Source organism: Pleurodeles waltl, chromosome 12 (genome assembly GCF_031143425.1).
Source record: "Pleurodeles waltl isolate 20211129_DDA chromosome 12, aPleWal1.hap1.20221129, whole genome shotgun sequence".
NCBI lineage: Eukaryota > Metazoa > Chordata > Amphibia > Caudata > Salamandridae > Pleurodeles > Pleurodeles waltl.
Window position 1 is genome coordinate 64,493,419 of NC_090451.1, and position 13,004 is coordinate 64,506,422.

General features: G+C 43.2%; 1 protein-coding gene across 5 annotated transcripts in view; it reads left to right on the top strand.

Annotated features, from left to right (window-relative positions):
- The window catches only part of STAP2 (signal transducing adaptor family member 2), a 423,449-nt gene that overhangs the window by 313,560 nt on the left and 96,885 nt on the right, over nt 1–13,004 (top strand). For all 5 annotated transcript variants that reach the window (XM_069217057.1, XM_069217059.1, XM_069217055.1 and 2 more), the window contains one exon: nt 12,392–12,494. In XM_069217057.1, the coding sequence (XP_069073158.1) occupies nt 12,392–12,494 (103 nt within the window). The remainder of the gene's footprint in view (nt 1–12,391; nt 12,495–13,004) is intronic.

The window sequence follows — 13,004 nt, forward strand, 5'->3', positions numbered from 1 at the left end:
CCAATTGGAGCCAAAGAACAGGTCGCTGGGAGGACACAATGCGGCTACCGGAGGTAGCACTTCAGTCATTGAGATGGTGGATGCACAGACCTCACCTGTCAGTGGGTGCTCCGTTTCACCAGGTACTTCCATCCGACACTCTGGTAACGGATGCGTCTCTTCAGGGATGGGGGGCTCATCTGGGTCCTTTTCAAGCGCAGGGTCTGTGGTCAGACAAGGAGAAGCAGTACCACATCAATCTGCTAGAACTCAGAGCGGTCCATCTGGCTCTCAAGTCTTTCACACCGCTAATTCAGGGGAAAACTCTATTGATACAGACGGACAATACAACCACGATGTATTACTTGAACAAACAAGGGGGAACGAGATCCCTACCCCTTTCACGAGAATCCCAAGCGATATGGCATTGGCTCCTGGCCAGAGGAATGTCAATCACAGCAGTTCACCTGCCAGGTCAGCAGAACGTAGAAGCAGACTTTCTAAGCAGACACCTGGAGGACGTTCACGATTGGGTCCTGCACGACGAAGTCGCAGAATACATCTTCGCGCAATGGGGTCGGCCTCAACTGGACCTCTTCGCAGACGATGTAAACAGGAAATCCCCAGACTTCGCATCCAGGTTCTACCGTCCGGGATCTCGAGGGAATGCCCTGTTGATCGACTGGTCAGGGACATTTCTTTACGCTTTTCCGCCGATTCCCCTCATTCTGGCAGTGATCAGCAAACTTTACGGATCCAGGACCAGAATGATTCTTATAGCGCCACAATGGCCTCGACAATTCTGGTACACGGATCTCCTCAACCTGTCGGAAAAACCTCACAGGAGGCTGCCGTGCAGACCGGATCTTCTGAGCAGAATGGAGGGCAGGATTCTGCATCCCAACCTACCCTCTCTGAGCTTAACAGCATGGCTCCTGAATTCCTGCAGTATGGGCACCTAGGACTCTCTCAGGAGTGCATGAACATCTTGAAAGAGTCCAAACGGCCTTCCACGCGGCGTTCCTACGCTTTTAAGTGGAAGAGATTCTACATATGGTGCTGTCAGCAAGGCCATAATCCCATACGGGCGCAGGAGGACGTCATACTGTCCTATTTGCTTCACCTAGCGAAATCCGGTCTGCAGGTATCATCTATTAAGGTACATTTGTCTGCTATTACTGCCTATCGCAAGTCACCTTCTCAGGAATCCTTCTTTACGAAACCTGTAGTCAAGGATTTCTTAGAAGGTTTGAAGAAAGTTTTTCCGCCAATTCGGAGGCCTTCTCCTCCGTGGGAACTGAACATAGTCCTAGCAAAACTTATGGGCCCTCCTTTCGAGCCTATCCATAAGGCCTCCTTACAACACCTTACGTGGAAAACGGCTTTTCTGGTGGCCATTTCTTCAGCGAGGAGGGTCAGTGAGATCCAGGCCTTGTCTGCAAAAGAACCGTACACGGTTTTTCATGACAATAGAGTAGTTCTACGAACTCACCCATCTTTCCTTCCGAAGGTGGTGTCAGAATTCCATATTAATCAGACCATAACTTTACCGACGTTCTTTCCCAATCCGGAAACTCCGGCTGAGAAAGCATTGCACTCATTAGACTTGAAAAGAGTGCTGAAATTTTATCTGGACAAGACAAAATCGATTAGACACTCTAACCGCTTGTTTGTGAACTATGGTCATTTAAGGACAGGAGAAGCAGCATCTAAGCGAACAACATCAAGATGGATAGTTTCTTGTATTGTTAATACTTACCAGCTAGCTAATAGACAATTGCTAGCGCGGCCTAGAGCGCATTCCACAAGGGGAAAAGCGGCTACTGCTGCTCTCCTTAACAATGTTCCTATATCTGAGATTTGTAAGGCTGCTACATGGAAGTCTGTCCATACGTTTACAAGACATTATTGTTTAGACTCAGATGCAAGAGCGGATGCCCAAGTGGGGCAGGCCTTTCTAAGGAATTTATTTGCGTAAGACATGTCTATTCCTGCACTTCTATCGGACAGTCCGCTGGGTTTAGGGATGGGCTTGCTAATCTATTCAATGTTTATGACTATTGATCAGGATCCCCTGGAAGAGAAGGATAAGTTACTTACCTGTAAATCCTAGTTCTCTTCCAGGGGTATCCTCATCAAAGTCATAAACAACCCACCCTCCTCCCCGGACGCACGTCTACTGGAAGTGCAGGACAGACAGTATTTTGATTCAATTATACAAATTGTCACCGTAAAAAGAACTGACCTAACTGTGAACCAACTGTCACCTTTCCTTCACCCCTGAGGCATGGTGGGATACTGGAGGTGCTCAGGGTCTTAAAGGCACAGTGCCAAAGTTTTTATGGTTCTCCTGTGTTAACCTACATGCAGCCTATTGGCTAAGAATGCTTCATTGTTTTTCAATGCAGTTTTCTCTATTTTTTCACTAGAGTTTGCTACTGCTTACTTCCCCAAGCCTAGTTTTAGGAGCTTGGGTACTTATTTAGGCTCTATTGTAGTATTTAATTAAAAAAAAAAAAAAAAACTTCATAGAAATAAAGCATTTTAGCCTGTTTTTAACATGATAGCCTGCATGACTGTTTGTTACACATGTATAATGTGTATATATTTTATATATGCTCCGGGGTCCCCGCACAAGGGTGGGAATATTCAATGTTTATGACTTTGATGAGGATACCCCTGGAAGAGAACTAGGATTTACAGGTAAGTAACTTATCCATACTCACCTTGCACCATTTATTTTGCAATTTCTGCCTTATTCATTTTTCAAAACGGTCTTTAAAGATGAGCTGGCCCTGGCAATAGATGATTTTTTTCAACTAAATATGAGCTCATTTGCTAACTTTACCACAGTCTGGGAGATGTTTAAAGTATACATTAAGGGGGTCACCATCTGTAAACATGCTGGAGTCTTCTGTTCTATTTGTTATCCTTTAAGGAGACTGGAAGCAGGACTCGGGCCTATAGAGCATAGACATAGAGAAACCCAGATCCTACACTTTTGGGGGACATTCATGATAAGCTTGAATACTATCAACACACCGCAGAGAGTAAGCTTAATCACTTAAGGAAGTACACAACGGCTCCAGTGTATGGGGAGGGGCAGCACCATGATGCCACACTGGCTGCCCTTCTTCACCCACAACGCAAAGAGGATACTATCCTGGTAATATGAGAAAATGAAGAAGGAATACTGCTGTATGCGTCGGAACAGATATCAGACTGAATTTGTCAATATTACACCAAACTTTACGCCTCTAAATCCACATTGCAGAAGACATTTTAGCTCATATTGCTATGACCTGGCTTACCAATGAGCATAGGGAGCAATTTATTGCCCTGCTGTGCACAGCGGAAGTCAGGGCTGCACTAAAGGATATGCCTGCTGGCATGGCAGCAGGCATAGATGGAATGATAGTCACCTTTTGCAAGGCTTACCAAGATCAACTGATCCCGTATTTGATTTCTCTATATGAGGAAATGGTGAAAGATGGAAGCATGCCATCCTCCATGAGAGAGGCCTTGTTGGTGACCCTTCTGAAGCCTGGCAAACCTGCAGACAATTGTCGGTCCTATAGACCATTATCACTATTGAATGTAGACCCGAACAAATATAAGCTAAAATCTTGCCCAACAGGCTAGCACCCCTGCTTCCTGAGTTAGTGGGATAAGAGCAGTCTGGGTTTCTACTGGCCTGTGCACTATCTTACAATTTTGTCATTGCTGGACTCTCGCTCCTTAGCAGGACTGCTGGTTTAAGGGTGAGGAGCACTTCTGTTTGTAGGCAAGTGAGTCACTCCTACAACAAGTCGCAACTGTCGGCCCAACCCTCCCGGCTCACAAGCCGTGCCTCACCGAAACTCAGACCTCAAACCTTATGTATGGTCTCTAGATGAGCCTTCTCAGGGGAGTTGTGGTGAAACAGAAGTTACCCTATTCTCTTGTTAGCAACAAGTCTCATACACACAGAGGCAAGAAAGGAGATGCAGGAAAGTTCTCAACATATTTATTGAAAAGACTGCAATCTACGGTAAAATGCATGAATTGCAATGATTAGGATGAGCAATAATAAAAGCAAAATCATGATGATGAGAGTTGTGAATATGAAAACCCCACCATATTGCAATAAACATAAGATATGAAATTCCTAACAAAGAGCGCCTAATCTCTACTCTAATTAGAGCTAGGTGTGATAAGCCCTAATCTGCCAGTACAATGTCCATGAGAAGCACCCCCAGTCCCTGTTACCTTGGAATAAGGTCTCTAGATCAGACTCCGTGAAGACACAAAGGCTGAGTTCTGCAGCAAGGTGACATGCAGCATAGACAGCATCTGGAAGGAACCCCTCTAATGACCTTGTCCGTGTGAGGTGTATTCATATTGATCATGTAGGATTCCTGCCACAGGTATGTAGCACAACAACTGATAATGTAGCAGACTTGTGTCAGCAATTACACAAACAATCCCTAACAAGTGTGCATTATGTTCCTGTCCAACAGAAGTGAGAAAGGAACATGATGACAATACCTGTGTTCATCACTGATAATGATGCCTTCTCAGAATAGCACTGATAAGCAAAAGCTAAATATTTCTGATAAAATATAAGCAGCTGCAGAAGTGCTACAAGAAATAATTAAATAAATAGGATGAAACAGAATATGCTAAGTGGGTAAAAGGTTACTAGGTAAAAAGGGCAACAGGCCTGCAAGCCCATGGCTAAGCTGACTCCTGTGCCCCGTTGGGGAACTAAAATAGATTCACCCCAATCTCTGGACTGTATTCACTACAATTATATGCCTTAACCCAGACATAAAAGCAGCTGCTGTGCGCCTAGATGCTGAGAAATACTTCGACTCAGTGGAGTGAGGCTTCCTATTTCCAGTGTTGCGGCATATAGGTGTGGGAGATGTTTTGTTAATTGATTCAGGTACTCTATACCACCCCAACTGCACGCATACGGTAAATTGAGCGGTCACTGATTCTATCAACATCACCAGGGAGATTAGACAAGAGGGAATTTGCTCCCTTTACTAGTGCATGGTATTCACAAAAGCTGACCATGCACTTGCAACTCCTTCTACTCAAGCGTAAAATCCCCCTGTGGTGGAGTAGAATTGCACATGAGTAAATTCCTCAGAAAGGGTGTTATGTGGGCGTTTTCCTGTGGAATTCCCCTGTTAACTTGGAAACTTGAGAAGATGCAGGTTATTTTCAAACTCCTCTTCGGCTCGTTCCCACCCTGGAAATGGTTGGTTATCAGTCAATGTCTTTCCATGATGGAAAGTGCAGAGGCCTGCCCCTAAAATTCCTGCTGATGTGAAGATTAGGGGCCATATGTACGAACACATTTTCCCATAGACAAAGAATGGGCAAAACTGCTTGCTACATCTGGCCCTAGGTTTTACTTGCAGAAAACTATTTTCCCTGTTTATCAAAAAATGTGCCCTTCTACAAACAATATTGTGTCACTACGTGTGAGTGTACATCATGCAGATCTCTGTATGCAGAAATGCCTCTCCATTGTCACAAATAGGAATTTTAAACGTTTTCCAAAAGTACACATGGAACCCTGCGAACGATGGAGTTTTCAAGACGGAGTTCTGGGACGCTTTGTGAATTTTAAGGGTCGTAAATCGGCACGCATGCCGAGTCAAAATTCTTGCTGCAAACTGTGTTCCCTGGGTCTGTGATTCCCTAAACCGTGTCCCTGGCCAAGGGGCCCCGTGCTAACAAGAATTCATACTTTTCAGGTCCAACTACCTCCAGGTAATATTCTGGCCTTGAATCTCACAGCCTTTTGTGTCAGAGGGCACTCGTCATGGTGCAACCTGTGGCACTGCAATCATGCGATTCTGCGTCTGCACTGGTTCCTGCATCATAATAGAAGTACCACACTTGCCACGTAGTCCACAGTCTGCGGCAGAGTTAGCCGATTTCAACTAAAAAATAGCTCCTAGCTCAAATGGATCAAAGGTTACTAAACAAAGTTCCATGCGTGCTGCCGAGCAGTGGCTGACCCTTTCCAAGTGTCCAGTTGTCACCTGTGAGTCACTGATTGCATTTTCTTGCTGCACAGCCCTGTCCATAATTCGGTCCTCCATTGCCACATATTTGCAGAATTCCAGCCACTCTGGGTATAATGTACAAATAGCAATCCAGCGTGGAATGTCCCATCGTCGGGCCTGCATCTGAAGCCCACAATACAAGAATGATCCCATTGTTGTACCAACGAGCACTGGCGCCCAAAAATATGTGCCTTTCAGCACAAAGCCATGTCTGGCAGTGTTACAGAGCACTTCCCAGAAGTGCCATACTATTTGCCAGTCTGTGGCAAAGAAAAGTGTCCGCCCTTGGCGCAGAGCAGTGCCCATTTGTGGCACAGATACTTGGCAGTCTGTGACCCAGAGAATATCTCACCAGTGAGAGAAATCATTGCCCCTCGGTGGTGCACATTATTCAAGGCAGTGCCATAAGCTAGCTCCTTCAGTGCTGCGATATACTGCTGTCAGTGCCCTGTGTTATACCAAGCCACAATGTTGCAGTAAGAGTCAAGGGGAATTGTAGTGCAACACACACATTGCCAATATTCCTAGGAGATATCGTAATGTTCCAAGAAATGCCGCTACATGTTACTTGTAGTGGAAAATTGTATTTTATAATTAACAAAAACATTTGCACGATACATAAACTATAATAAACATTATTAGATGATATTAAACAATGTGCCGAAAATGTAAATCAGTGTTAATGGTGGCATTTCCTGCAACTTAAAGTGCATTAACATCTGGCCAGATGTAGTAAGGCTAATCCATAGCTTTGACCACAGCACCTATGAGTGGCATGTCATCCACCGCCATGCCTTTGGCAACTGCCTTCTGACAGATTTGCATGGTTTTCCTACACCAGTGGTATTGTCCATGGAATTCTCCATGATCCTCTGAGATTGACTGATGAAAGTTGTTGGAAGTGGATTTTAAAAACTTACATTTATTAATGTGATTTATAGCAGTATACAATATTTTGAATTTTCAAAAATCATATAATAAGCATTTATAAACCCTTAATATCTTAAAAAATAAGATCAACATAGTCCTCTTAAAAACTCTATAATTTCATTAAATTCTTCAGAAACCTCTTTAAAAGGGTTAATCTGATACTTTCCTTGCATATCTGCTTACCCCTGAAGCTCTCTAGTGCTCTCTACCTGTGGTTGATGATGTGGGCCAAATTTCAGCCTAACGGGACTTTCGGATGTGAATTCAGAAACGTCTAGCAGAGAATGAAAAAGATTTTTGCAAACTCAATGAACTTCTCCACTGTACCTACAAATGCCTCTAATGCATAAGTTAAGGATGGAAGAAATTTGCTTTGAATAGCATCCGCAACTGGATCATTGGTGGAGATTGGCAATTATAATCTAAAGAGCCCAGCATAATATTTATTTTGATTGCTTTCAAATTTAAATAAGTAGCATGTTGTTTGGAAACACCACTTTTACTAAACCACACTGTGAGAAAACAATACCTTGGCACCCTTGAGATGGGATGTCAGTTGAGATGCCAAGCGGTGTAATCCCTCTTTCCAGTTCACTTCCCAAACACAATGATATTTTTGTGGTCAAATTCTTCACTGAAGAATTGGACTCATTATACCTTTCGAGAGCATCGTTAGTTCGATTGCTAATGTTATATTAACAGTACACCAATGTATTATTTTACTACAATATTCAGGGTAGATCCTGCTGGCATGATTTCAATTGAGTATGCAACGTAGCAGATAACAACTTCATATCAACCTTAAACATGGTTGAGGAAAGCTCATTCGGGCTGAGTGCTGCCACTCTGTTTATGGATTCTAGACTAATCTGTAACATCAGTTCTCTACCAAGCCTGGCAGGACTATTCATTGTTGAAATATTATTGCTGTTCCTTTGATGTTCCATATAGCAGCTCTGTGAATACCACGGGATTCTGGCTCGTCACATGCTTTGAGAGACACAATATCTTGTCCAAGCAAGTGTAGGGTATTTCTCCATTTTATTCTGCTTCGGATATTGAACATTCTCACCTGTAACTAGACAAATCCTTTCACACATTGTTATGGGGTGATTCTCAGAAGGGGCTTGGGTCTGTACACCTGACTGTCACACACCCTCTCATCTGTAGTAGCACTGATTATCTTTTTTAGGTTCTTGGAAGACCTCAGATGAAATACTTGACTATAACCCCCTCCTATGCTTTTGTAAGTTTTAGAAAGCATCCCCTAGGTTCTGTTTAGCGGGTGCCTAATGCCTCATCTTTTGTAGCTTTCAATGTTGCAACAAAAATAAGAGATATTCAGAAAAGGTAATTGTTTCTATATTGTATATCTCTATTGCAAAATTGTTTAATTCAAATATTTAAAACAAGTCAATTTATTCTACAGAAACAAAAAGAATGACACCAACACCTGCTGGGGAAACGCAGATAGTTAATTCCAACGCACAGTGTGAGGTTAACTAGTGAATCAGGATACGTTCAATGGAATGTATAAATGCTACTCCTCACACCGAGTGAGTGTTCGGAAAAGATAACCATGAAAGCTGTGAGATTACCCAAGTGCCATGCAGAAAATATGTTGATTCTGGAGCTCACATTGTTTTCAGGGCCGGCCGTAGCGCTGGTGGCGCCCTGTGCAACAATGATTGCTTTAATTGGACACCATGGCGAGGTGGGGGGAGATATAAAACAATCAGTTCCCTGAAATCTCTCTACTTCAATAAATAATGCCAGGCCGTTTATTTGTATAATTGTAATCTTATTTATGTAGCGCTTACTACCACTGATGAGGCGTCAAAGCGCTTTTTGGCAAGTAGCACGCTTTTCCGGAACCCAAAAAAGATCGGTGGTGGATTAGTTTAGGGAAATATGAGTTCTTCTGAGCTGTGTCCTTTATTTGGATAGGATAGGATAATGGAGGGATAGAAGAGGGAAGAGTCTAGAAAGTGTTATTTGGGAGATGATAGTAGTAAGATGAGGTATGGGATGAGTAAAAGGGGAGATGGAGGTGGGAAGAGTATCTCGAGATGAATTTAGGGAGATCATACTAGTGAATTGAGTTGTGGGATGAGTGAGGGAAGTATTTACAAAGGGTTGTTTGGGAGATCCTAGTCGTTAAATGAGGTTTGGTGTGATCCAAGGAGGGATAGAGGAGGGGTTATTTTGGAGATCATATTAGTAGAATGAAGTTTGAACTGAGTCAGAGAGTGGAGGCAGAGGATAGTTTGTACCTTTGTACCAAGCAAGTAAAATAAGGTTTAGATTCATGGGGAAAATGATGCCTATCAAAAATTCATGTAAGGGATATTTTCTGCCACTTTGCTTGCAAACTATGAATTGTATAGGCCACTTCAGAATGCGGTTTGTGTGTGTAAAATTTGACTTACACACTCAAATGGCTTCATTTACGTGTGCAAACCGACTCTTGCTATTCATGAACTGTGGGTTTCCGATGATAAACACATGCAGGTTTCCAAGTCAGTCTATACCCTACTCCTTGGCCCAGGTAGTAGTAAGACAGTAGATGTATGTAAATCTACAGGTGTAGATATTTTTAGTTTGTGATTTTTGGCCCTATCCTTGGAACCAAGACAGTGTACAGTGTCAGCCATACTTTTCTATGCCACAAAAAGTCCCTATATTTTATGAGCTTAAGAACTGTTTTCATTACGGCCTCTAAAAACCCTACAATATAAAACAAAGCACATCCAGTATATAGTCCTGCGTTACTGTTAAAACCAACTGCTTTTCTGAGAACCGTCCACTACCCTTCAGCTCTGACTCAACTCTCTGGATGTACAGTTTCTTGCAAAGCCAATCTGAAAAGAGATTGTTTGTCATCCAGCGACACACAAAAGGGAACAAAACCGACCTAGACTGATGGCCCAGTTGATTAAGAATGACATAAAACTGTACCGCAAGTTTACTCCCCTGACAGGCAGCGTATTGATGACTTTCTAGGATTCACAAAACTTTAGTAAGTCTACAAGACGGAGTGGCCATCATAGGTTTTCAGGCGTACTCCTGGAAAACATTTGCAAACTCCTTTTTTTGCATGCAATAACTTGCAGGCCTATGTTTGTGCATGTAAAAAATCCGAGCAAGTACAAATGCACTCGATAATTGTTTTGTGATGTTTCTTTTCCACGGGGAAAATACTTTTTCCTTGGGAAAACCCCTTCCCTTGCACAGCTATTGATTTTGGACGTGTTTCTTTCCCAACCTGGAAAATAATTTACTCCTGCCCATGATTGGAGTGAATACATCTTACCATACCACAATGGGAATGGGTCAGAAAATGGATTAGGAATACTCACAAATATATACGTTTGTGGAATTTCACAAACCTTCTTGGCATTTGACTCCTGCAACAGTCCCTTCCAAACTACTGGAATAGATTTACTCACACAGACTCATCCTGAAAACGATGTTTTGCACTTGTAAGGCTAAGCCAAACTGCTGCAAGTAGCCTGAGAATGGCACCCAACTGCATAAACACAGGAATACACCTCATGAAATATAGCATGCGAGTGGTGCAAAGAGAAATGAATACTTTACTGAAGCATCACAATAAATTAAGCATGCAAATACATTGGGCCCCAAGCACACAAAAAGTGTTAAATCCCTCCCGTACTCCTGCAGTCAGGTATAGTACTGAGAATTTGGTGCGACAAGTTCCATGGGGTCCCATTTCCCAGTGCTGAATTTTACATAGTGTACAAATCCATCCTTGGACGGAGGGGGAAGCAGTCATTGCTCTGTTTAAGGTCAAGAGTGCATGATCTTTGACCTGTTGTAAGTATGGTGGGCTTTTAACCACACCCCCCTCACGCCCATCACTTTCACTGGTTCCTGGGCTGCCTTTCAAAAATCCTTTATTATCTCTGGTAAATGCCTTATGTTTGTCCCTCCTTGGGGCGGTTTGGTTACCGCCTTGGACATCGACCCTGTGGCAAGAAAAGTCCTGTTAGGAATTTACAACGCCAATAGCTCTAACTCGAGCAAATACGAGACCCATTGCATTGCAAATGCTTGTTTCCTCTCGAGACAACTGCTTCCCTAAACCCACTCCAGATCTGGAGATGATCCGTTCCATTTCCCACGCTGGAAGGTGGTTACTCCAGCCATTTGGTCTAGTAAATCTCTGTTCTCTTTCTGAAGTAACTGTTACTGGCGAGAAAGGGTTGGACCTTAGGTTGTAAATGCCAGCACCTAAAATATATGTGGAGGTTCTAGCTATGTGTGCCACTTACAGAGGACTCAACCAAGTTCCATATTCATGTGTGCAAGTTACAGAAGGTTCACACAAGTTCCATGTATGTGTGTGTAAGTTACAGCAAGTTCACAAAAGTTCCCAGGAGTGGGCCAAGTATGCAATCCGTGAAATTACAAACGAAATGAGATCCGCACAGTGCACCACTCGTCTGCACACTGGCCAGACCCTGGAGTGGAAGGTGCCGGCGGTGTGTGACAGAGCACCGGTGCTCTCCATTTTTTCCAGGGTAAGAACAAGCGAGAATGTTAAACAAGTCCGATCAGTTATAAGAATGAAGTAAAAAAGATATTTTGTGCACATTTGTTCATCTTATGAAAGTAAATCCCATCTCTGATTGGGGACTGTGTGTTTTATGTTAGACACTCTCCTGTTCTGGAAAGGTTTGGACTTTTATTGATGTCAAAGCAGGAGTAAATCCAGGTAATATAGGGAATTGCTTATGTTTTTTTTGCATGTGAAAATATGTTTTTCCTAAAGTAGACATATCAAGCCTGCAATTGGTGCAGCTTTATGGATGTACTTGTAGAAATACCTCTAAATAGCCCAGTGGCGGATATCTGCGAAATTTGGAGGTAACAAACCTCGTCATGAATATTTTTCTTTTTTGTAATACTCAGGCCCCCATGTCTTTTCTTGCACAAAGTCTGGTTATTGTAATTTACACATGGCTCTGCAGAAAGACTGGCGAATACGATTCACAGCGTGAATTTCCACTAGGTGTAGGCTTATGCACCATATGTCCGAGTTTACAACTATGTGGTTCAGACCCTGTAATTGTAATGGCACATCATGGGCATCCGGTGACCGCAGTGGCTGGGCAATGCCAAACAGGTACCACAGAGTACCTGCAGATGTGACTTCTGATGCCGAAAGCCCCTCTTTCCTTGCTCCCCGTTGTTTCCCGCTGTCTTTAATTTCCAATCCTCTTGGTCAGTTTCTCTCCTGGTTTTTTTCATGCTGATATCACTTGTTTTTCAGCCTCTTCTCTCAAATCCCTTCTCGTTTCTTGTCAGTTCTCACAATTGTCTCTCTGTCAGGCTACCGTGTCTCTATCTGCCCTTTGTACTCACTGGAAGTAATTACATGTTTTCGCCCCCAGGTTCGCTGCAAGACACTCTTCGAAGTCATGAATTACTTTGTAGAGAAAACCAGCAGGGCTCTGGTGCCATATTGCATGGAGACCGACTATGAGGATACCCTGAGTAAGTCTTGGCTGTGCATCGGTGTGAGTAGGAGCGAAACATGAGTCTGAATAGTTCTGCGTTATGTATGGGTGCGTGTGGGGTTGTAATAAGGGAATATGTCCTTCGCAATTCTGCATCGTGTGCAGCTATACATAGGTGTGAAAGGAGCGGAAGGGATAACTTATTGGTAAGTTTGCCTTTTGCACTGAAGTTTGTGATGGGGGTAGGACTAGGTTGTTATTAAAGCTACACATTGCATGGGTTTGTGGAGTTGTTGAATGAAGGCTCGTAAAGCTCACCAGTATGCTCAGTTGTCCCCTGGTATCACATATGAAATAAGACAAGCTTAATATTACCTTCGTCTACACCGATCACAGGTGAGTTCAGCTGCTGAATGTGCTTTCTGTGAGCTTCCCCAACACACCAAATGCAGCTTTTCACTGACAGAAGTGAACCAAAGGCTTCTTGAAATTCAGTGCAGTTCTCTTTACTTTGGATAATATCAGCCGTGTTTATCCAGCTAGATGT